The sequence below is a fragment of the Lacerta agilis genome, chromosome 16 (genome assembly GCF_009819535.1).
Source record: "Lacerta agilis isolate rLacAgi1 chromosome 16, rLacAgi1.pri, whole genome shotgun sequence".
Classification (NCBI taxonomy): domain Eukaryota; kingdom Metazoa; phylum Chordata; class Lepidosauria; order Squamata; family Lacertidae; genus Lacerta; species Lacerta agilis.
This window is the reverse complement of record NC_046327.1, coordinates 28,573,354-28,599,115: the sequence shown is the minus strand read 5'-3', so window position 1 is coordinate 28,599,115 and position 25,762 is coordinate 28,573,354. Positions and strand designations below refer to the sequence as shown.

The following is a 25,762-nucleotide window of genomic DNA, read 5'->3' as shown; positions in this document are numbered from 1 at the left end:
CCATAAAGAGAGAGAAAATGTGCAAATGTAGCGAAGTAAATAAAGCATGCCAAGGCCAAAACTGCATACCATCCTTGCCTTATCCCTAAAAATAACTCTAGTAAAAAGGCCTCCAATTTCTTCCAGAGGCATTCATAACTGGACAAGTCTTGGCCTTTTACTTCACAGTCTTTTAAAAATATTTTTTATTTGATTTTACAAATATGAAATTATAACAATACCACTATACACATCAACAGTTAAAATATTCTCCGAATCTCTGGACTTCCCACCTTCCCCTCCATGGGTCCTATTGTCAAACATTTTCTACTGTATCTTTTTCAATAGTCCACATATAATATAACTCCATCATCTCCATAGCACTTGCTACATTACAAGCGTTATTGCAATCCTGCTAGTGTTTTCATCTGCTTACAGTGGTCTCCAAGATATTCCCATTTTTTGTTAAAGTTTGGTCTTCTTGGTTCCTGAGCTTTCCGGACAGTTTTGCCGTTTTGGCATAGTCATAGCTGTCAACCTTTCCCCTATTTTTGCTGGAAATTCCCTTATTATAGCATTGGGAAACAGCAGGGAGGGTTGACAGCTATGGGCATAGTACAACAGTTTAATTTGCCATTCTTCTCTGGTAGGGACTTTATCTTCTTTCCATCTCTGGGCTAACAACATCCGTGCGGCTGTCGTCACTAGCAAGTTCTCTGTTCAACCTGAGCAAGAAATTTGAGATGTAAAGCAGTCTCAGGGGGAACCAAATCATGACCCTGCCTTACCTCCATACCTTATCCCAGTCGTACCTGAACTGTACATATTCTGGATCTCTTTCAGTTTACAACGGGTTTTAACCTCCTGCTGACGGGCACTCCCATTCAGAACAGCCTCCAAGAGTTATATGCCCTGCTTGCTTTCATTGAACCGGCTACGTTCCCCAAGGAGCTGATGGAAGAATTTGTTCGCTATTATCATGGAATTGAAAAGGAAAGTAAAGTAGGCAAGTAAAAATGTGATAACTGGATGTTGGCTATTACCTGCAGAATGTTGGCAATTGAGATGAAGGTTTTCTTTAAATGGAGTTATGTAGAGGGACCCAGGTGGCGCTGTGGATTAAACCACAGAGTCTAGGGCCTGCTGATCAGAAGGTCGTCGGTTCGAATCCCTGCCACGGGGTGAGCTCCCGTTGCTCTGTCCCAGCTCCTGCCCACCTAGCAGTTTGAAAGCATGTCAAAGTGCAAGTTGATAAATAGGGACCGCTCCAGCGGGAAGGTAAATGGCGTTTCCGTGCGCTGCTCTGGTTCGCCAGAAGCGGCTTTGTCATGCTGGCCACATGACCCGCAAGCTGTCTGCGGACAAACGCCGGCTCCCTCGGCCTATAGAGCGAGATGAGCGCCGCAACCCCAGAGTCGGACACGACTGGACCTGATGGTCAGGGGTCCCTTTACCTTTACCTAGAGTCTGCACTTTGGCAAAAAGTCCTTTGGCTTTACAGCCAAGATTTCCATGGTATGCTATGGAGGAGGAGAAAGCGTCTTCTCTTTGTTTTTTAAGAAATAAAAAATTAAAATATGTACTGACTTGAGTGTATATGTGTGGGAAGGCGAGTTGAGTCACTTGGTAAAATTATGAGCATCAGGCCACAGATGCCTGTGGTACTCAAATATGTCACGTAGCATTCAGTTTTATGGACTTTGAAACCTGCCCCCTTCAGGCCTTTCTGCCCTCCACTTCATATTTAAAATCTAGGCCTGTATCTGTGTTTGTCTCTCCCTTCTAGCCAAAGAACTGCACAGTCTCTTGCAGCCCTTCTTGCTCAGAAGAGTGAAGGCTGATGTGGCAGCCGAACTCCCCAAGAAAGAGGAGGTGGTTCTCTACCACGGGGTGTCAGCCTTGCAGAGAAAGTTTTACAAGGCTGTTTTGATGAAAGACATAGGTAATTGGGCAAGCGGAAGACTTTGGAATCGGAATGAAGTGAGCGGGGTGGTTTTACGGGCGATTGGGAGGCAGAGACCTTGGGGTCCACCCGCACTTCCGCTTGTCGTGTGCCTAAAAAGCTTGGGTCCGAGTGCTTTTCCTGTGCTTTCTAGGCACGGATCTGAGCGGTTTTCCATTTGCCCGCCGCTTTCTCTGGGAAATCCTGCTGAATCGTAGCAGTCCGCAGAGAACCCAACTGACATTTGCTCCAGTTCAGCTGTAAAGAGCAGGTTTTCCCCGGGAGAAGCGGCAGGACAGGCAAAAGGTATAGGAGAGCCCCTTGTTGCCATTTCATTACTATGTTTACTATTTTTGTTAAACATTACAAACCGCGAACATAACCACACAATTTTTTTCAGTTACAAGTTACCATTTCCCTCCGTGTATTAGACAAGGGTTTTTTACTCCAAAATAAAGTAAAAAATGGGGGGGGGGTCGTCTTATACATGGGTAGTGGGTGGGGGAGACAGGCAATTGGTTGCCTCTGTTAGCAGGATCTAGCGATTGGGTGGGTGAACGGTGTCTGCTGCAAGGGCTGCTTTGGATTGGCTGCTGCTTTGTCAATTGGGCGGGTTATTAGCGGATGCGGCAAGGGCTGCTTTGGGTTGGCTGCCACTTTGGCAATTTGGCTTGCGATGGTTAGAGTTTGCCAGTCGGCATTCCCTTCCCCCCCCCCAAAAAAATTGCTCATTTTCTTAAATTTGAGTCCCCCAAAATAGAGGGCGTCTTATACAAGGGGGCGTCTTATAGACAGAAAAGTATGGCACTCCACTTTCAGCGAGCACCCAAGTGATTTAAATATTGAATTTGTGGAACGGCAGTACAGTGGACGCTCAGGTTGCAAACGTGATCCGTGCGGGAGGCACGTTCGCAACCCACAGTGCCGTGCCTGCGCACGCGCAGGTTGCGATTTGGTGCTTCTACGCATGCGCAAAGCGCGATTTAGCACTTCTGCGCGAGTGGCGAAACCCGGAAGTAACCCATTCCGGTACTTCCGGGTTCGGCGCGGTGCACAACCTGAAAACGCGCAACCCGAAGCGTCTGTAACCCGAGGTATGACTGTAATCAAACTTCTGGCTTGAATGAAAAATAAACTCTCTAGTTAATCACTGCTTTGACTGACTAAATACAACATTTTTATTTTTATTTTTAAAAACCACTTTGTTCTATATTTTAGATGCATTTGAAAATGAATCTGGGAAGAAAGCGAAGCTCCAGAATGTGTTAGTTCAGCTCCGGAAATGTGTAGCTCATCCATATCTGTTCAATGGTAAGAACAATGCATGAGAGCCTCGTTGCTGGTGCTGCTGTCGAGGCAGGCATGGCAGTCACATCTCGGAGGCTGAGCAGATCTCATCATGGCTCACTTGTCCATTGGAATGAAAAAGTGGGGAGGTGCTGATCTGGGACGTAAAAGGGAAGAAACCTCTGAAAGTATATTTAAGAGTGTTTGGGAACAGCAGGACAATTATTTGCTCTGCCTTGAAGTACATATTCAGATGCAATCCTTTTGTAGTAATACGTAGTCTATAGTCTGCAGTGTTAACAGAGAAGCTTCTTGCTAAAATGTCTTTCCATTTCAGGTGTTGAACCAGAACCCTTTATCATCGGGGATCATCTCATTGAAGCCAGTGGGAAGCTGAGCTTGTTGGATAAACTTCTGTCTTTCTTATATGTAGGGTATGTTTTTCACTACTGAACTTCATTACTTTCCATAAACCAGCAGAGTAAAGGACCACCTTTAACTGCACGACTCTTCTCAGGCATTGACATCTACCTTAGAGGACCTCATCATAAGCCTGACTATAAAGTTATTTCAGTTGGCAGGCATGAGAGACAGGGGCCTTTTGGTAGCGGCCTCCAGAATTGTGGAATTCCCTCGCCTAGGGGGTGTGTACAGCCTCAGTGTTGCAAATCTTCAAGCGGGTTTTTAAAACCTGCTTTAAAACAAATCACAGTGTTTGGATTTTGTGTGTCTCGAGTGCGGCCTTCTGGTGTCACCTCTGCAATTGCAAATCGAGCAATGAGGTTGGACCTTTCCTTCATTTCCACAAGGGCAACCCCTCCCCTCTATTTGTTGACTTATTCTCAAATCAGAGCACATTGGATTGCAGTCTAAATCTTCCTTGGTTGAGGCAAGCTTAGTTACGCTACACACAAAGCTGAGCTGAAGTCAGAGCCTTCCCTTCCTTTCTCATTCCAGTGGTCATCGTGTTTTGCTGTTTTCCCAAATGACGCAGATGCTGGATATCCTGCAAGACTATATGGATTACAGAGGTAAATACCCCTGTTTCTTGGTGGGTCTGATCCTGATTCTGGGTATGGAGAAGGGCCCCAAAGAAAAGGTCTTGACTAGTGGTCTGTGAATAATACACTCCAAGGCTTAATTTTGAACCTGGGTCTCGGTCCAGAATCTGTCTCAGTGCCTTGAGTAGCAAATGAGTCAGAACATGTTTCCTTCCTGTCTCAGCTTGCGTCTTAAGCATTTTCCTTCCATAGGAGGTTCTGAGGTTAATGCATCATGAACACTGACCAGGCTGCTATCTCCTGGTGAACGGGATAGGAGTTGGGGAGGAGGGGTTGATTTTGATTGGCATCTGTACCCCTCCCTTGGCTTCTAACAGCCCCTCGCTGGTTTAGGAGTAGATCTGCCACCTGCAGTGAAACCCATTTTATATATCAAAACCTCTTGCCCCCTCTTAATTTTGCCTGTATTTCAAGACCAGCTGACTCCCTGGTCTACTAACAGTGTTATTAAACTGAGAACAAAACATCTACCATCCACTATTTGATGGTGGGTGAGAGGCCAACTTTGTGTGTACAACCAAGACCTGGGCAGAGAAACTGCTAACTCAGCTGTGCTCAGTGCATCACCGTTCTAGGTTAAAGGGGTGGTGAGGGAAGGTCACTATCATCCACAAAAAAGCTCTCTCTTGCCAAGAGACTGTGTCCAAGTTCTAGGGTGTTGGCCCAATAAACTTAAGTAGGGATGTTGTTAGCGTACCACCCCCTGCTGCACTACAACCTCTCTAACTGAGCTGGCAGAAGCAGTCTCAGATTCTGTTTAATGGGAAGGTTAGGGAAGTTTAATAGCCCTGTTTAGGGAAGTTTTTAATGAATGAATGAATGAATCAATTTATTTATTTATTGCATTAGCCATATGGCCATAGCACATAGTAAAAGACCAGACAGTGGCCTGGCGCGATTATACAAAGAATACTACAGATACAGTTAAAACATTGGATGTAAAATTGTGCTGGATAATACAAATAAAATAGAGAGCAATAGCAGGGCATGTCGACAGTGTCCATGTCAGGAAGATACATAGGACTAAGGCTAAGGCAAGTTAGCCGAAAAGGTGGTCCTCAGTTTCAGGGCCTGTAATGTATAGATGGCCACTCCACGTGAAATCAAGGGGTTGGCATCCGCCAGTAAGTATTTCATGCGGTCAACGTCCCTGGCGATAGTCGGCGGGATTAGAGGGAAAAGCCTGGGTCTTACTGAGACATATAGTGGGCAGTAGAGGAAAAAGTGAATAAAGTCCTCTATCTTTCCTTTGTTGCATGGGCAGAGTCGAAGATCCAGAGGAGTATTTAATGTATTTTTAATCTTTTGTTGGAAGTTGCCCAGAGTAGCTGGGGAAACCCAGCCAGATGGGTGGGGTATAAATAACTTCTTATTTATTATTATTATTATTATTATTATTATTATTATTATTATTATTATTATCATCATCATCAGGCACGTCCAACAGGTAGATCCTGATCTACCAGTAGATCACTGGACGTCTGTGGTAGATCACTGGTAGATCACTGGCTCCCCCCAAAGAAGCTCAACAACTTTGGCTCCCCTAAAAAAAGCTCAATTTTTTTGCCCTGCACCCCCCAAAATGGGGCTTTCCCCCTCCCTAAAAAAGCTCACCAACTTTGACCTGAACCCCCCAAAAGTGGGGTAGATCACTGTCAGTTTTTAATTCTGTAAGTAGATCGCAGTCTCTTGGGAGTTGGCCACCCCTGATCTATATTAAGCCTCTGGAAGTGGTCATTAGGGGATCAGGGGCAAGGTGCCATCAATATGCGATTTCTCCCTAATATCTGGGTCGGGAGAAGCCCTGCAGACCTGGCCCAGAGCCTTGGATACTGTGCTGGGACGGATGAGGGGAAATAAGCTGATCTTGAATTCTAGTGAAAGAGAAGTGCTGTGGGCGAGTGATATTTCTTGAGTCCAAGAAATAGGCTAATTGCCTGCCCTGGATGGAGTTGCATCCCTCTTGAAGGAGCAGGTGTGCAGTCTGAGAGCCAGTGTGGTGTAGTGGTTAAGAGCGGCAGACTCGTAATCTGGGGAACCGGGTTCGTGTCTCCGCTCCTCCACATGCAGCTGCTGGGTGACCTTGGGCTAGTCACACTTCTCTGAAGTCTCTCAGCCCCACTCACCTCACAGAGTGTTTGTTGTGGGGGATGAAGGGAAAAGGAGATTGTTAGCCGCTTTGAGACTCCTTCGGGTAGTGAAAAGCGGGATATCAAATCCAAACTCTTCTTCTTCTTCTGGGGGTGATTCTGGATCCAGTTTTGTCAACCTTACCAAACTACAGTCCCCAACGTTCTTTGGGGGAAGCCTGTTTAAAGTGGTATGGTACCACTTAAAATGTATAACGCAGGTGGGGCCTAAGATGTGTCCGTGTAACTTGAAAAGTTTGCAATAGGGTAAAGGGAAATGGCTTAATTAGAATGGAACAGGAAGGGGAGAATAAAAGGGGACAGCAAAAAGAAAACTGTGGAGAAAGAAAATTGAGATGTGGATTGGGGGACAGTGCAGGATAAAGATCCTAAAAGGCCACAAGCGCAGAACTTTTTTGAACGGCTGTGATCAATCCATTTAATTCTTCTTTTAACCGAAAAGGTTACAGCTACGAGCGCCTGGATGGATCTGTCCGAGGTGAAGAGAGGCACCTTGCCATTAAGAATTTTGGCCAGCAGCCCATTTTTGTCTTCCTCCTCAGCACGAGGGCAGGTAAGGCAAACGTTACGAAAGGGCAGGATTGCTGAGGTTTCCTTTGCTGCCTTCCCAGATGGCGAATAGAGATGCACACAAAACGCCTTGAACTGAGTGCAACTGGACTTACCCAAATAGCTCGGGGGTCAAGCAGAAATTTTTATGTAAATTGAAGTCCAGTTGTACTGGTGTTGTGCTAGACTTTAGCATTACGCCTGTTCTCAGAGCCGGTCTTCAAAGCACCTGTTGTTTCCTTCCTACTCAAACGCTTAATTTCATATTTATTTATTTTTTAGCGCAGTCTCTAGCTCTTAAAGCAAGTATTGCAGCTCCAAAAAGACTAGCTAGGTGAAATACAGTAAAATTCAATTTTACCCTGGTTCTCTCAATATGGTATAGTGGACCAGAGAAATTCAGATTCAAGTCCCAGCTCAACTGTGAAGCTCACTGGATGATTCTGGGTGTTCTCTCTGGTTAATCTACCTGAGAAGTCAAACAAAAACTGAGGTGTAAGCTATGCATGACAGGAACACACCCATGACTCCAAAGATGGGTCAGCTACATTTATATGCAGTATGGATGAGAGGGTTCATTGGGTCAGAAGGCTTTTGAAATTGTATTTTAATGTAATTCTATGTAACAATATGCTTATTTTTTTAAAAAACTGTTTACCTTCCCTTTGGGATGACATGTTTTATTCATCTAAATCATTGTTTCCCTAACTTGTGTCTCCAGCTGTTGTTGGACTACAACTCCCATCACCCATGACCAGTGCTCCTGCTAGCTAGGGATGATGGGAGTTGTAGTCCCAAAACCAGCTGGAGACCCACGTTTGGGAAACACTGATCTAATTAAATGAAATGCAGATATACTTAATATCAGTGCTTTTCCCCCCTAAAAGAAATGTTTAGGGGGTGCTCTCATTTTCCTACTCACATTGAAATACTGCCCCTCGATGAGGCCAAACTTAGATTCACAAAATGTTTAGGGGTATGCGTACCCCCAGAAAAAGCACTGCTCATTATACTGTTTTTATCAAAATACTGTTCCATGCAGTCAGTCAAATTAACTAACGGTTTCTCTCTCTAGTCACCATTTGCTTTGAGGCTGTAAAGAGGGAAAACGTATATTTCATTTGCAATGCTATTTCCGTTATGAAAACTTCAATGCTGCCCTCCTTGATTTCCCAAGGTGGAGTTGGCATGAATCTTACGGCAGCAGACACAGTTGTTTTTGTTGACAGTGACTTTAACCCTCAAAATGACCTACAAGCAGCAGCAAGAGCCCACAGAATCGGCCAGAACAAGTGAGGACAAATCTTTTGTGTGCTTTGCTTCTTCTCTCCCTAAGGATATGTTCCACCCAGGGGCGTAGCAAGGGGGGCGGGGGGGCGACCCGTCCCGTGTTCCAGGGGAGGGGGGGCGACACTTACCCCACCCCACCCCACCCCACCGGGTGGGCGGGCCCCGAACAGGGGCATGCCAGCTTTCCCCCCTTCCAGCGGCTATTTTTCGGCGCGAGGGGCGGGCCAGCGAGGAGGGGGCATCACACTTGTCGCTGCCATGATGCCCCCTTGTCGCTGGCCCGCCCCTCGCACAGAAAAAAAGCCGCTAGAAGGGGGAAAGGGGGAGGCAAAGCAGGCGCTTGAACGCGCCTGCTCTGCTTCCCTTTCCCCCCCTCCCAGCGGGTTTTTTCGGCAGGGGGTGGGCCAGCGAGGAGGGGGCATCATGCCAGGGACAAGCGTGACGCCCCCTCCTCGCTGGCCCACCCACCCCCCGCCCAAAAAAAGCAACGGAAAGGGGGAATTTCCGCCTTTCAGCGGCATCCACATGCGTTGTGACGTCACAATGACGTCACGACGCACGCATCGTGTCCCTCCCACAGGGGTGTGCCTCTGCGACGCTGCCGCCCCGGGCAGCGCAGAGCCTTGCTACGCCCCTGGTTCCACCCATCCTGCTGCATTGCATCGATGCAGCCCTACTCAGTAAAGCTGCATCCATGTCCCTGACCATACAAATATATATATATCTACAAAGACTCCTCCAGATCTGTGATTCTATGGGTTGATACTCCAGCACAAAAGGTGTCAGCTCACATACACACCCTGCCTCTTGGAAAACTTTGTGAATGATTTGTGAATGATTGCTCTTCCTGAAATTTCTTGTTGTGTTTTTGTTTTGTTCTCCTTAATGATGGCATAAGTTGTGACCCAATGCGAACCATCATCTTTAAATGCTTTCCCCCACCCCTGTGTTCTGCAAGGCCTGTAAAAATTATTCGTTTGATTGGGAGAGACACTGTAGAAGAAATAATCTACCGGCGAGCGGCGTCAAAGCTCCAGCTAACCAGCACCATTATCGAAGGGGGCCAGTTTGCGCTCGGAGCACAGAAATCGCAGGCGGAAGCAGATATTCAGGTAAAAGAGAGGCCAAATGTGGCTGTCTCTGGATAGCAGTCTAAACTGCTGTGCAAAGCCAGCCCCACTTTTATTATAAAGTTGTGGAATGCAACAAAGAGATTTAGCACTGTTTGTGTTGGATCAGGGAATCCAGGACAGTTTCAGGCTGGAGAGGAAAGCAGTGGTTTTGTGCTGTAGTTTTTTGTTTTAATTTACGCAAAGGCTCAAACCATGTTTTATCATTAGCGCCTTACTGAAATCACAAACTTTCCTTTGTGAGGCTAATGCAGGTTGGAATTCAGTTTTTTCTGTGAAATTCTGAAGTTCAGCCCAAACGCCAAGAAAACTGGAATCCATAGGAAGTAAATACCCAGGAAATTCTCCCTTCCCTTATCTTCACTTTCTTTTCACTTCCAGACCAACAGAGACTTATGACACAATAGAACACAGTTGTTTTTATTAAAAATGCCTTCCTTTGCTGTTGTGGGATTTGATCTTTGAACTCAAAGCAAAACAGCAAGGCAAAGGTGATGCGATCCTCAGTTTTATGTCTGAATCTGCAGCTTCTTTCACGATGATTGCTTTATCGCTATGAAAAAAGCCTTCTGTTGTGTTGGCTCTCAAAGCAGGTCGTACAGAAGTATAATGGGAATTTGATCGATAGGATCTTCTTCACGCATATCCAGGCTCCTATTTCTTCCTAATATACCTATAGGAGCAGCACTCTGGAAGCATTAGAAAAGGTGACAGTGAAACCTTTTAGCCTCCATTTTTCTTTTCATTTTTTGAAAGCTGAGCGAAGTCCTGAAATTTGGCTTGGACAAACTGTTGTCGTTGGATGGAAGCACCATCTGTGATGTGGACCTGGGAAGCATCCTTGGGGAGACAAGAGAAGGATTATGGCTGATGGAAACTCTGCTGTCTCCCGCAGAAGGAAATGTAGAAAATGAAGAGCAAAATGCAGAAAGTATGTTGATGGCTCCAACACAAATATATTGGGGTTTGGTTTTTTTTTAGAGCTGTAGGGGTCAGAATTGGCCTCGGTTTGAAAACTGATATTTGTTTCTCAACCCTAGCCCTACTTGTTTGCCCTTCTCATTTTTTTCCAAACAGCTAACCATTGGCCTCTGCTTAAGAAAGATAGTTCTGCCTGTTCCTCACTGCTTTCCTTTCCAAAACTCCAGATTCTACTTAAACGTACATCCCCTTAGTACCTTGTTTCCATTCAGAAGTTGGTTTGGAAGCAGAACTATAGTAAATTAAGTGTGGGTTGTTCTGCCTTGGCTTTGATGAGAGGGTTTGTTGTCGTTCAGTCGTGTCCGACTCTTCGTGACCCCATGGACCAGAGCACGCCAGGCACGCCTATCCTTCACTGCCTCCCGCAGTTTGGCCAAACTCATGTTAGTAGCTTCGAGAACACTGTCCAACCATCTCATCCTCTGTCGTCCCCTTCTCCTTGTGCCCTCCATCTTTCCCAACATCAGGGTCTTTTCCAGGGAGTCTTCTCTTCTCATGAGGTGGCCAAAGTACTGGAGCCTCAACTTCAGGATCTGTCCTTCTAGTGAACACTCAGGGCCGATTTCCTTGAGAATGGATAGGTTTGATTTTCTTGCAGTCCATGGGACTCTCAAGAGTCTCCTCCAGCACCTTAATTCAAAAGCATCAATTCTTCAGCGATCAGCCTTCTTGATGGTCCAGCTCTCACTTCCATACATTACTACTGGGAAAACCATAGCTTTAACTATACGGACCTTTGTCGGCAAGGTGATGTCTCTGCTTTTTAAGATGCTGTCTAGGTTTGTCATTGCTTTTCTCCCAAGAAGCAGGCGTCTTCTAATTTCGTGACTGCTGTCACCATCTGCAGTGATCATGGAACCCAAGAAAGTGAAATCTCTCACTGATGAGAGGGTTAGAGACAATTAATGGAGGATAGAGCTGCCAAGATCTAGCTGAATGGGGCTTTCAAATCCAAAGGCAGTAGACCTCTGACAGGTGGGGTGTACAAGTACAAGAGAGGGCAGTTACCACCATGCCTTGCTTCTGAGTTTTCTTGGAGGCATCTGTCTGTCCATTCTTGGAAATGGGATGCTAGATTAGAATGCCATTTGCTCTGATTCAAGAAAGCTGGCCTTGCGTCAGTATTCATCCTTCGAAGTTTGCTTCTCTGAAGTTGTGTTGCATCCAATAGCCAAGGTGTTTTTACAGGAGACTGATGTGATGGAAGCAGCCATATTTGCTGATAATGGATCAGCCCATTCACATATAAATTAGGGTTTGTGAGTCTACTTTTTGCAGCAAAAACTGTGCATGGGTGTGAAAGTGGTACAATGCAGCTGTGTAGCGTGAAGTTCCTTTATATCCCAGCTGTGTCTCTTCTAGTATTTGAGCTAGGTTGGGAGAAGAGTGTCTGAAGCTATAGGGTGAAAGGCAAGTTCAGCTTTACTCACCTTTTGTGGTGGTGCTGGGATATGGCCTGTGCCTTTGATATCCAAATGCAAACTAGGCAGATGTGAGAATAAGCAAACATAGTTAACTGAAAAATAAGGTTTGGAGGAGATACTGGGTGTCGGAGTCCTATTCTTCATTAGCTTAATTAGAATTCCCTTTTTTAAAAATTTGGATTTATTAATTGGTCAAATACTGTAGAAGATATGCTATTTTTTATCGGACCTTTGTGTAATAGGGGAAGGAAGTTGATGAAACATCAGCTAAAATACCCCTACTGCAGGAAACAAATCACTCTAAACCAAACTCATTGACCCTTTCGTCCAGAATTTTGCAGTAGTTTCCTTTCTGAGTGGAACTGTTGAACATAAGGGCAGTTAATTTATAATTTGATTTTGTGCTTTGTCCAAAACCGTTCACTTAAGTTCCTCTAATGCAATTTTTTATAAATCGATTATTCATGTTTGTGTTAATCCACACTTTCTGTTGAGGGCATAGGTGGGAATTATATAGCCAGGTTGTCTAATAGTAGGTTTTGTTGGAACTGTCAGAGCACACTAAATAAAGGAGGCAACTTTTAAAAAAGAGCATTGTGATGCCCAACCTTAAATTTAATCTTAAATTTAAAAAAAAAACTGCTGTGGTGTTGGTGACTCATGTTGAGATGCTTGTTGTTTTAAGGCCACATGTACCTATATGAAGGCAAAGACTACTCAAAGGAACCTAGCCACGAAGACCAGAAGGCCTTCGATCTTCTGCTGAGTCTTCAGAAATGTCTTCTTGAAGATGGAGGTCAGGAAGGAAGAGCTCTCCGAAATAAAGCAAATGTAAGGACACCGTGAACTCTTTGGGTGGGTGGCAATCCAGCTTCAGGCATGTTTGGAGGAGAAGGTAAAGAAAATGGTAAAGGCCCCCTGGACAGTTAAGTCCAGTCAAAGGCGACTATGGGGTTGCAGTGCTCATCTTGCTTTCAGGCTGAGGGAGCCGGCGTTTGTACACAGACAGCTTTCCGGGTCATGTGGCCAGAATGACTAAATGGCTACTGGCACACGGAGGGCCATGACAAGTGCCAGAGCCCATAGAAATGCTGTTTACCTTCCTGCCACAGTGGTACCTATTTATCTACTTGCACTGGCATGCTTTCGAACTGCTAGGTTGGCAGGAGCTGGGACAGAGCAACGGAAGCTCACCCTGTCGCAGGGGTTCGAACCGCCGACCTTCTGATCGGCAGACCCAAGAGGCTCAGTGGTTTAGACCACAGCGCCACCGATTATCTGAATTCATATTTCAGTCTGGCTTCAGGACCAATCAGGGCACTGAAACCGGCATGGTCACGCTGGTTGAGAGTCCCCAGAAAACTGACTAAAGGGTGCCTTCCTGTGGTGGATGCAGGAGGACATGAAAGTAGCTTGAGATGGAAAAAGCTGTTGCGGCCCATGAATATCTTTTCCTTTTCCAGGTTCTTGTCATGGGCATTCAGCCGGGACCCAGCAAGAAGCGGCGTAAATTGAGCCCAGAAGAACTGGCGGCTCGGCAGAGGAAACTGCAGGAGGCAGCAGCCGAGAGGGCCAGGCTCAGGGAAGAGAAGAAGCGGAAGAAGGCAGAAGCTGAGCACCAGAAGAAGTAAGGTTGTCTCTGTTGGCAGTGGTCTCTCAGCAGCACCAGCAGTCAGGATGCTTCACAGTTCTACTTGCTACTGCAGTTTTATTTAACTCCACATATAAATTGCTTCCTATAAATAATCTCAAAGCAATTTAACAATTTAGGCATTGTGGGGGGGTCAAAACCAGTGCAGATACAGACTGTGTGTAATGAGGAAGATTTATTTCAGCTGCAAAACATCATTGATATTATTTTCGTAAGTGTATCCATAGGCTATGACGTTGTGAAAAATACAGAAAAAGCATCTGAATGAGTTTCGGCTTTAAAACAGGCTGTTGATCCATTGACTGCTGTGGAGCTGTACAATTTTTCTTTCTTTAACACTATCTGCCATTTTCCCTTCCGTTTTGTGAAGCCAGAAAATAGTGTTTCTTTCTAACTTCTTTGCTGTTACTCAGAATGTGGCTTAACTTTGAGACGAGCTGCTTTTGGGGCCAGAAAAAAAGCATGTGTGTTTGTGTGTGTGTGCGCGCACTTATTTAATCCATCACTGGGAAAAAATTTCATTTGGTCTAGGTTGTTTTCTTTTCAGCACTGTAACATGATGGAAATAAGAATGACATTCTGAATATTTACTGAAGGCATTTGGCTGTGATATTTCCTGACAAATGTCAAAAACGCTCTGGCACTTCTGTTCAAATTTTAAGACTTACTGCTGAAAGTTAGCAAGTTCCCAGTTCAGCGTTATTTTCAACTTGCGGTACTCATGAAAATATTTTGCCTTCAGTTGTGTTACTTTGGGCTGCCTTCTCAAACAGCCCGACTTGTGAGAAGACTGCCAGCATGCCCTAGGCCTCGTAAGAACAACGTGGCCCATCTAGTCCAGCATCCTGTTCTCACAGTGGCCAACCAGATGTATATGGGAAACCAGCAAGCAGAAGACGAGCACAAGAGCCCTCTCCCCTCCCATGGTTTCCAGCAACTGGTACAGTGGTACCTTGGTTTACGAACTTAATCCATTTCGGAAGTCCATTCTTAAACCAAAGCATTCTTAAACCAAGGCGTGTGTAAGGACGTTCAGTGGTTGCTCATGAGTAAAGTGCCAAACGCAGAACTTCTAATAACTAAGTTCTTTATTGTGCACAGCTATATACAGTGGAGCAAAAGTTCAAACGTCCATCTCATCCCTCCGCAGAGTCCAGGAATGACCCCTTCCTGTTCTTTGTCCAGCAAAAGAGGTGCGGGATTCTGAACCCCCGCCTCCCCCTTCCGTGTCCTTCTGGCCTGCGCCCTCGGAGCGTGGGAACCTGACCCTGTTCCCCGCTTTCCCCTTGGCGCTGAGGCTCTGCGATCCTGTCAGAGCCCCTGCACCGCCTTCCTGCCTTCGACTCCCCCTCCCCACTGGAGGAATGGTAGCTTCTGGTGGAGGAGGGGGAGGACGAGCTGGTGAAATGCACAGGAGGTTCCCTATACTGCAAATGCTCCCGTGATCCCGCCAATTGCGGGGAGGGGGGTTTCCTGACAGTGTGCTTTCCCATAGCAGCGGGGGACTCAATTTACAAATGGAACACACTCAACAGGAAGTGAAACACGTTCTGCTTCCAAGGCAAAGTTCACAAACCAAAACATCTACTTCTGGGTTTGCAGCGTTCTTAATCCGAGTTGTCCATAAACTAAGCTGTTCTTAAACCAAGGTACCACTGTACAGTCGTACCTCGGGTTACGTACGCTCCGGGTTACGTACTTTTCGGATGATGAACTCCGGTAACCTGGAAGCGCAACCCAGAGCGCGCACGACGTGCGGATGCACAGAAGCGTTCTGTGCAGTTCGCGCATGTGCAAACCGCTACTTCCGGGTTTTTCACGCGCTTGTTCGGGTTGCATACTTTTCGGGTTACGAACTGCAAACCGGAACCAATTACGTACACAACCCAGGGTACCGCTGTATTTGGAAGCATTGTTGCCTCCCAACTGAGGAGGCAGAGCATGGACATCATGGCTAGAAGCCATTGATAACCCTCTCCTCCATATATCATCCCTGGGCTGTGCCTTCATCAGAAGGCTGGAACTCAGTTGACCATTTATGTATTATTATTATTATTATTATTATTATTATTATTATTATTATTATATTGAGGTTACAGTAAACTAGGAGGTGTATTGCTAATACAAAACATGGGAAATGTCTCTTAACAACCTGGTGTGTGCTTGTTTTTTAAAAAAATTCAGGATGGCCTGGTGGGAAGCAAATCACTACAGGTCTTACTGCCTGGAGTCAGAAGAGAGCAGCGAAGAGGAGATGGAAAGAGATTTAGAAAGTAGGATGGATGCGGATTTGGATTACGCAGACCCTGACTTGAGCTCCATCAAGTATGTTATAGGTGATGTTACCCACCCCTCTGCAGTAGAAGAGGATGCCATCATTGTGCATTGTGTAGGTAGGTGGAGCAGACTTTGTAGAAGAGACCTCATTTTTTTATTCACCAGATTAGTTGAATTTCTGAGCAGCCATAGCCTCCTCTTAGGCCATATTCACATCACACATTTAAAGCACTATGATACTGCTTTAAACAGTCATGGCTTGGAGCTATAGCTTGTTAAGGGTGCTGAGGGTTGTTAAAAAAGGTTAAGGTAAAGGACAGTTAAGTCCAGTCGCGAACGACTCTGAGGTTGCGGCGCTCATCTCGCTTTACTGGCCGAGGGAGCCGGCGTTTGTCTGCAGACAGTTTTTCCGGGTCATGTGGCCAGAATGATTAAGCTGCTTCTGGCGAAACCAGAGCAGCACACGGAAACACCGTTTACCTTCCTGCCGGAGCGGCACCTATTTATCTACTTGCACTTTGACATGCTTTCGAACTGCTAGGTTGGCAGGAGCTCACCCCGTCACAGGGATTTGAACCGCCGACCTTCTGATCGGCAAGCCCTAGGCTCAGTGGTTTAGACCACAGCGCCACCCGCGTCCCTGCTTAGAGTTGTTAGGTGACTCCTATTCCACCCCCAGAGCTACAGTTCCCAGAGTCCCCTGTGAAGAAGGATTGACTGCTTTACCACCCTGGGAATTGTAGGTCTCTGAGCGGGATTTGTTGTTGTTGTTCAGTCGTTCAGTCGTGTCCGACTCTTCGTGACCCCATGGACCAGAGCACACCAGGCACGCCTATCCTTCACTGCCTCTCGCAGTTTGGCCAAACTCATGTTAGTAGCTTCGAGAACACTGTCCAATCATCTCATCCTCTGTCGTCCCCTTCTCCTTGTGCCCTCCATCTTTCCCAACATCAGGGTCTTTTCCAGGGAGTCTTTTCCAGGATCTGTCCTTCCAGTGAGCACTCAGGGCTGATTTCTTTAAGAATGGATAGGTTTGATCTTCTTGCAATCCATGGGACTCTCAAGAGTCTCCTCCAGCACCATAATTCAAAAGCATCAATTCTTCGGCGATCAGCCTTCTTGATGGTCCAGCTCTCACTTCCATACATTACTACTGGGAAAACCATAGCTTTAACTATACGGACCTTTGTCGGCAGGGTGATGTCTTTGCTTTTTAAGATGCTGTCTAGGTTTGTCATTGCTTTTCTCCCAAGAAGCAGGCGTCTTCCATCTGCAGTGATCATGGAACCCAAGAAAGTGAAATCTCTCACTGCCTCCATTTCTTCCCCTTCTATTTGCCAGGAGGTGATGGGGCCCAGTGGCCATGATCTTAGTTTTTTTGATGTTCAGCTTCAGACCATATTTTGCACTCTCCTCTTTCACCCTCATTAAAAGGGGATTAAGGCTCTCCTAATAACTCCCTGCACTTCCTATGATTCTTTGAGGGAAGCCATGGCTATGATATCATAGCGCTTAAATGTATGACGTGAATATGGCCCTAGTGTCCTGGTCTGGTATTGGGTCTCTGTAGATTCTAGAATGCACGAAAGGCACAGGAGATAGAAATTCAGTCTGATGTGGAATTTCTGTGGAGTGCTCTTTCCTTTAGCAAGAACACAGCAGGTCCTCTTGGTTTTGTCATGTGGCAGGGAGCTTTGTCCCCAGCACATTTCATATAGAAATGCAGTGAATTGATAGAGAAGGGGTGAAGCGCTCTGTGCCTCTGCCAGAAACCTGTTTGGTTTCTGCAACACAGAAATGCAGAATGCTCTTCCTCTCTTCTGGGAGGCCATTCACTTGCTCGGGTGAAATTCCTTGTCACTTACATCTACAAGGCAAGCAGTTTAAAGCAAGGCTGGTATACAGAGAGGTCACTAAACTCAATTGGCTGCACAAAGCATGAAAATAATATACTTGCTGATATAATCGAATGTCAAATGATGAGTAAAAGTCAAATAGTTAAGGAGAGAACTGGTGTCCATAAGTTTTCTTGTGAATACTGTCTGTTCCAGAATGCCAAGAACTTCGCTCAGTCTTTGAAGACATTAGTTTGGCATTCAGTCTTCCAGCATGAAATATGAGAGGAGTGCTTAATTCATTCACAGTCATGTACCATCAAACTTCTCTGCACCTCTCTGCTGCCTCTTTAAAAACTCTTCCGACCGTTGCTAACAACAATTTAGCCTTGGCCAACAAATTTCTAATCAGTTGACTATTTGCACTCTGCACACAACTCTGTAAATCATTTAAGAGAAATACTTGTAGGATATCAAGCCCTCTGATTCCCAGCCTGGGATTTGTACATCTTGTTCTGCCACTATAAAGGACCTTTTCTTAAAACAAGGTAGCCTATAAGTGAATATGTTTCATTTAGCATCATACAGCACACTGCCCTGGATTTTCCTCTCCAAAATACATTTTCACTGTATTAGTGACCACCAGAAACAGTTCAGGTGGCGCAGTCTAAATCAAGGATGTGGAACAGATGGTCCTCCAGGTGTGCTGGATCACAGTTCCCATCATCTCTGACCATTGGCCATGCTTCTTTGGGCTGATCGGAGGTGGATCCAACAACATCTGGATGGATACTGGTTCTTTATCCCTGGTCTAAATCCATAAGGTAAAGGTAGAGGGTACCCCTGACCATTAGGTCCAGTCGCGGACAACTGGGGTTGCGGCGCTCATCTCACTCTATAGGGCAAGGGAGCCGGCGTTTGTCTGCAGACAAACCAGAGCAGCACACGGAAATGCCGTTTACCTTCCCGCCAGAGCGGTACCTATTTATCTACTTGAACTTGATGTGCTTTCAAACTGCAAGGTGGGCAGGAGCTGGGACCGAGCAACGGGAACTCACCCCGTCGCGGAGATTCGAACCGCCGACCTTCTGATCGGCAAGCTCTCAGCTCAGTGGTTTAGACCACAGCGCCACCCGCGTCCCGGTCTAAATCCATAGCGCACGTCTTTAAGCAACTGTTGGTCACTTATGGCCTGAATAGCTGAAGTCAGAGATGCTTAAAATCTGTTGGTCGGTGGCAAGTACATCACAGGAGATATTTTATTGCTGTTGATCAGAACTTGTCCGGGGGAATGGCTCCATTCTTCCATTAGGGTTTGGATCCCTCTTCCACATTTAAGTACCCAATGAAGAGGTTTATAATGCAGCTACAGATCCATAACTCTTTACTGTCACTAAGCCATACAGGATTAATGCATTTACATCTGCTAAGGCAATCTTTTAATTGCAGATTAATATCAGAAGGTCTTGCACTTGCCTTAGAAAGCCAGATTTGTAACTTGGAAGTGCTCTCAGACTTTGCCATGGTAGTTGTTCCACTCTAAGAATGGATCTCCCACAAACCATTGGAAGCTGATCTATATGAATTACTGTCTCATAGACCTTTTCCCTCCCTTTAAAATAGTATCATCTAACTCTTTGCTTCAGATGACTCGGGCCGTTGGGGAAGAGGAGGCTTGTTCACAGCTCTGGGGAATCGCTCTGACCAGCCAAGGAAAATATATGAACTGGCAGGAAAGATGAAAGGTAAGCAAGAGATAGTCAAAAGCTGCTATAGTTTTAGGGGATTCCTCCTTTTTAAACTGTTAATTTTAATGAAATGATCTCATTTATACTGTAAGCATTTAAGATGCCTCATTTGGAAAGTCTGTACGTATTCTGATTTTCTCTGCCTTAGATTAAACCAGGGGTCAGCAAACTTTTTCAGCAGGGGGCTGGTCCACGGTCCCTCAGACCTTTTGGGGGGCTGGACTATATTTTGGAAAAAAATATGAACAAATGCCTATGCCCCACAAATAACCCAGAGATGCATTTTAAATAAAAGCACACATTCTACTCATGTAATAACACCAGGCAGGCCCCACAAATAACCCAGAGAAGCATTTTAAATGAAAGGACACATTCTACTCATGTAAAAACACGCTAATTCCTGGACCGTCCGCAAGCCGCATTTAGAAGGCGATTGGGCCGCATCCGGCCCCCGGGCCTTAGTTTGGGGACCCCTGGATTAAACTGTTTGGAATGAACAGGAAATTATTCCTTTCACTTTCTTGTTCGTTATTGTCTGTGAGGAAAGAGCTACCATCCCTTCTAGGGCAGAGTAAAGCTGTAAGAGAAGCCTGTGCTAAGATTAATTGGATGACAGTTGCTTCTTGTGTTCACTTCCACCCTCTTACTTGCCAGGTGTAGGTAAACTTACAAGCAGATACACTTTGGTACATAAATTTATCCATTATGCTACATAGATAGGGCCTTCTTAGTAGCTGCTCCCAGACTTTGTTATTCCCTCCCTAGAGTGGTTAGACCAGTTCCCTCCTTGTTGTCCTTCTGCCGGCAAATAAATACAGGAATTTGGGAGCTGACCACTCCCAAAATAGTCAGTTTATTGATGGGGCTGGTGCCATGCTGTTTTTGCTATGATTGTCTGTATTTTTTTCATAGAACATATATTCTATTAATGTTTAATGTCTATTAATGTTTGTTTTTTAATGGTTGTGGGTTTTTTTCCTGTGTTTTAGCTGTTCTTGTTTTATCTGTAAGCTGCCCTGCCTTAAGTCCCTGTCAGGGAAAAGGCAGAGAATGAATGACTGAATAGATAAATAAATATATGCCCCTGAATCAGCTAAGAGTATAAGCTGGATTCTTCGCTCAGATCTTATTTTATCCATAAACTCACCATGTGGCCTTAAACATGTCTTTCTCTTTTTCTCATTCTTGGCCTCCCCCGTTGCAAATTTGGAATAATAATACTGGCCTACTTTACAAGATTAAAGAAAACTGAGACAGTGTGGGTGAAATGCTACATAAAACCCGGATGAGCTACCTGTTAATCCCATTATCCATATCCCCACATCCCTGCAGTGTGACATATCGGCACACCTGTAAACAGTTGGTAACCTATAATCCAATGAATGCTGGCATTGAAAGCATTGCAAGCTGACTGATGGAACATACAACTGTTGCAGTCATAATTTAGAAACTTCCTTCTCTATTGCTTGCTCCTGAGTCCTGGCAACTTGATGGAAACAATCTAGATTAATCTACACAGGAGACAGGAAAGCCCAGTTAAGGAGCTAGAAAAAACCATACTCTGTTAATTAATTAATTAATTAATTAATTAAATAGGAAAGCTGTTTTATTTCCTTTGCCTTCTGTTTTGTCTAGGCTACTCTGTTCACCATCTGTGAAAAATCAGCATTATGCTAAGTACATGAAAGAGAGAGCAAGACAGCCAATCTGAGTTTTATAAATCCATCCCGAGTGCATTTTTCCTCAGTGTTCCACAGAAATTGCTGTTTTTCCCCATTGTTCTTAATTATTTTTATAGACTTGACCTTGGGAGGAACTCTGTTATTCCCCATCGATGATAAGGAATCCAGAAACAAAGGACAAGACTTGGTAACTATATAAACAGATGGTTTGCATTTCTTTCGTTTTAGTTATAACAAATCTGTTCCTAACTTAAAGGTAGAATATCAGAATTGTTTGATTCTTAATCCAGAAGCATAAGTGTATTTGCAAAAGGGGGGGGGAGAGTGGGAGTGTTTCTTGCCTATAAGCCATGCACTTAATTTTCTGTTTATCTGATCAGCACAGCATATATAATTTCTTCCTAGCTGGCCCTTATTGTTGCACAGCACCGAGACCGTTCGAACAACTTGTCTGGAATTAAGCTCCCTGCTTTGGAAAGGGGGTTAAAGAAAATTTATCTGGCGGCCAAAGATAGAGATGGTAAGTGTGCTTGTGACAGCAAGTGTGGGAGTTGTTGAGAAGCTTCGTGCCTGAAGTCCCGTTTAAACAAGTTGAAAGGGATAGCTGGGACATTCTGATCCTCTAGAATTCCTGCCATTATGGAGTTATTCTCTTGGAGGACTCCATGTCAACAGCAACCCCAGCTGTGGTGAATAATGTCAACCATTTGGAATCGAAAGCTTCCCACGTTTTCTGTAGCACACCTGCAGCTTTGGGCAGTCTTAGTTCCCTCGCTGCTGATAAAAGCTTGGAATTCTCACAATCACTACCAGAAGCCAAAACAACTAAACGCTTCTGATAATTTAACCTCTCACTAAAGAGGTCACGGTTTCCCCAACACTCCTAGGTTATTCGCTTTGCATATCTTTCCCCCATGTGACTAGGTGTTCTCAGTGCTGTCTTTAATAGGGTTGCTTATGTAATTATGTTTTAATGTTTATTTGGATGGTGTGATTTTAGTTGCATTTTTAAAAATTCATTCGGTAAGCTGCCTTGGGTCCTGTGCTGAGAGATAGGTGGAGTATAAATAAAACAAACTGTGACAAAGAGTCTGCTGTTCTTCACACAGGGTGAAAGTGGGTTAAATAACTCTTTGCCTCTGGTACAGGTAGGAGAAGGACCTTGAGATTTGTGGCTAACGTTGCAGCCAGATCGCCCTCACATCCAAATGGTCTTCTCCCCTTAATCAATACTGATAGTTTTCAATCCACTTGGGAGCAGACTATTCTAAAGAAATTAGCCTTGTATGGACTGCTGGTGGCGACTACTCTATGGGAAGCGAAAGGGCGAAAAAGCTTATTAGGGAAAGAATCGCAGATATCGACGGCCAAAACACCTTAACTCGTCTTCCCTCAACGTACAGACAACTGTATGAGCACCGCCCAAACCACCCAGCTATCTATCTAAAGACGTTAGAAAACCCGAGACACCGATGGGCCTTTACTAGGGCTCGTTTTAATGCATTACCCTCGGCGTTACTAACTGGTAGATATCTTCGGATCCCGATAGAACAGAGGCTATGTCCTTGCAATCTCAAAGAAATCGAATCTATTAGCCACATTCTCCTACACTGCACTCTGTATCGAGATTTGAGGAAGGAGTTAATCGAACCCCTGTTAAAAAATCTACCAGGCCGTTCAATTGAAATGCTGACTAGATATTTAATTGAGGACACCAACCCAGAGCGAACTATGACTGTAGCTAAATTTTGCTATCATGCAGCAAGACTGAGACGCGTCATGACATCAACTGACAACAGTGATAAAGCCGTCCACCAAGCCATAGCAGATAATACTTAAATGGAATTCTCTCCCATTAAATTTTAGCTTAATTTTAACCTAACACGGGATCTGAAATAGTATTGTTAAAAGACGATATTTAAGAAATATTTATATTATGTACTATCGTTTTATTTTCTCTTTTACTGGTCTATGACCGTAATAAAGGTTTTTTATTATTATTATTTGTGGCTAACGTTTAGGGCCAGGTTGCTTCCAGTTACCTATCCTTAACCTTCTTGGTCCCATGACAAGAATTTCAATTGCAATATTAACTACCTAGTTACATAGAGCAGAGAGATTCTTATCCTTTGTTTTCATGTGGGCTACAACTCCGACAGCATTTTTCGTTTCTTTCTCTCAGCAAGCGTCCACCTGCCCCGCATTGGATACTCAACCAAAGGTTTTAATTGGTATGGGACAGAGCGTCTCATCCGGAAGTACTTGGCAACAAAGGGCATCCCCACATTTGTGTATCCTTCTGAAGTGCGCATCTTGCAGTTCTTAGTCTGCCATATCTGTAAAAGCCAGAATGTAGAGGTTGGAAATGAATTGCATCTGTTTTACACAGCAAATTGGGACCTTCCAAATGTTAAAGCACCAGACTAGCACTGCTTGATGAGCAACAGGCCTTACTTTTTTCTTTTTTACCAAGGGCGTTGTACCACTTTCCCAACAATTTTGGGAGGTCATGCATTGGTTTTTAGTGAGGCCATGAGGTAATGGTGGAACAGAAAATCTCTGCTCTCTCCCCAACCTCCTTTCACAGGTTTCTTAATACAAAAGGCAGATAAGTTGCAGTTCGTCCTGCAATTCTGGAAGAATACAGCATTACATTTTTATGTCTTTGGGGGAAATGTTATTGCAGCTCAATCCTACACATATTTACTGTATATTCTGGCGTATAAGACTACTTTTTAATCCGGGAAAATCTTCTCAAAAGTCGGGGGTCGTCTTATACATCGGGGTGGAGAATCTGCGGTCAAGTATATCTCAAACTCTATTTTAACTGGAAAAGTTGGAGGTCATCTTATACGCCCAGTCGTCTTATACGCCGAAAAATACGGTTCTCAGATATGAGTACCATCATTTTGAGTGGCGTTTATTCCCAAGTAAGTCTACACAGATCACAGTAAAATCTGCAGTCATATGAAAGCAGCTCCAGCACAAGCTCCGTGCGTAAGTAAACGTTTTACTTCCTGACTAAAGGTAATAATAGTTGTAGGTATTTGCTGAGAACTCCTTAACTATTCTCTTTAGATACTACTTCCCTAGAAACAAGGCATCATCTTCACAAGCATCCACAACATCAGCATCATCGCTGCAACCGTAAAGGTGTTCAAAATCAATGAGAAATAACCTCTCACAATTCACAGCGCTGCTTCCTGCTCTGTCTGCAGCCAGTCAAGATTCATGTTGACTTTCTTTATCATTGTTTATTTAAGCAGGCACACAAGAAGCATGTTTATAAATCTGTCTCTGTATCAGTGATGTGCACCAGAAATTTAGACAGTTCCATCATGCATCCAAGTTTTTAGAACAGAAGCTGTAGTTTTGCACTTCACCACAAACAAGCCTCCTAAAACTGGCTTGAGTATTTGGGCTTGGATAAGACCTGTTGACGCTGAGTACAGTTGGAGCCACACAGCAGACAAGAGCAGCACTATGGCAGTGTGCCTTGGGCTTCCATCTTCCAGCGAAGTACTTTTAAATAAAACAACTTTATTTTTTCAAAACATTTGAGAACAGCTGTAGTTTTAAAATAAACCACTTTTGTAAAATATGACTGAATTGTCTAATCTTTAAGTGAAATGGGTTCTACTACTGTACTTGGAAAAAACATAAGGTTTTGTGATTGACAAGGTGGGCAAAGATACCAAATTAAAAGCTGTCTTCTTAGGGCCACTGAAAATGCTGTGTAGATCTTGCAAGGGCTGACATATTTTCAAACTGATGATGAAGTCAGTCAGCCCAGTTAGGTTAATAATCTCTGTGCCAACAGTTGCCAGGAAAGTATCTGCTTTGTGATGTAAGCTTGGACCAAAATATTGCTATGGAAACTAATTCACTAAGGATGCTTTAGGAAAGGGAGCAGAAAAAGGCACTACCACCTCCCTTGACCCTGGCTGGAGGTGTTGCCATCAAAGTCTCTGCGTTCTTGAGGGAGAAAATCAGGCAGTTCTGGGATTGGTGCTGGAAAAGACAGTAAGGCCTAACTTGCCCTCTGTGAAAACCAAACACTGACGGTTTGGGTGATGCCCCTAGAACCCTAATGGGGTCTCTGCTGGAGTGTTAATGTTGGGAACCCCTTGAATATAGGCCTATATGTAAAATAACCTCAGACCATCAAGAAAGCCGCCAGTCTCCAGTAAACCTTCGATCCAAGGAAGCCAGATGGAAGGTATGTCCTGAAACACTTGGGCTGCTCAGAACCTGGGGATGCAGAATGATAGGATTTTTAGAAAATTGAAATAACTTGCCCAGGATGCTGCCGATGATCTAAAAGGCTGCCTCCATTCCTACCAACCTTCCTACCAGTTAATATCTGCAAGGGGGCAGCCTCTTGTATTCGTTCTGCAAGGGGGCAGCCTCTTGTATTCGTTCGACCCACCATCAGAAGTGTGGGGAAAGGAGGGCAGGAGATGGGGGAGACAGGGCTTTCTGCATGGCAGCCCCTACATAGGGGAGCTCCCTCCCCATGGAAGTGTACCTGGCACCCTCACTGCTGAAGATTTCATATTTTTTAACCCTGACATTTTTTGTCACACTCATCTCCTTTTGCTGAAGTTTAAACTGTTCTCCATCTGGAACTGTATTACCTGCATTGCAGAGGGTTGGACTAGATAACCCCTGGGTTCTCTTTCCAACTCTGGACTTCTATCATCTTTTTTATATATATAATTGCATGCTATATGGCTGTCACCACCCTGGGACCTTCTTGTGAAGGGCAGGTAAGAA

General features: G+C 44.7%; 1 protein-coding gene across 1 annotated transcript in view; it reads left to right on the top strand.

The window, feature by feature from the left end:
- The window catches only part of CHD1L (chromodomain helicase DNA binding protein 1 like), a 30,486-nt gene extending 6,342 nt beyond the window's left edge, over nt 1-24,144 (top strand). The window contains exons 7-23 of the mRNA XM_033173247.1: nt 823-985; nt 1,766-1,921; nt 3,140-3,232; nt 3,546-3,642; nt 4,166-4,239; nt 6,862-6,972; nt 8,146-8,260; nt 9,217-9,370; nt 10,145-10,319; nt 12,479-12,624; nt 13,257-13,420; nt 15,629-15,837; nt 19,203-19,301; nt 21,103-21,173; nt 21,392-21,506; nt 23,169-23,277; nt 24,065-24,144. Of these exons, the coding sequence (XP_033029138.1) occupies nt 823-985; nt 1,766-1,921; nt 3,140-3,232; nt 3,546-3,642; nt 4,166-4,239; nt 6,862-6,972; nt 8,146-8,260; nt 9,217-9,370; nt 10,145-10,319; nt 12,479-12,624; nt 13,257-13,420; nt 15,629-15,837; nt 19,203-19,301; nt 21,103-21,173; nt 21,392-21,506; nt 23,169-23,277; nt 24,065-24,137 (2,124 nt within the window). The 3' untranslated portion in view covers nt 24,138-24,144. The remainder of the gene's footprint in view (nt 1-822; nt 986-1,765; nt 1,922-3,139; nt 3,233-3,545; nt 3,643-4,165; nt 4,240-6,861; nt 6,973-8,145; nt 8,261-9,216; nt 9,371-10,144; nt 10,320-12,478; nt 12,625-13,256; nt 13,421-15,628; nt 15,838-19,202; nt 19,302-21,102; nt 21,174-21,391; nt 21,507-23,168; nt 23,278-24,064) is intronic.
- Nucleotides 24,145-25,762: the final 1,618 nt, after the last annotated feature.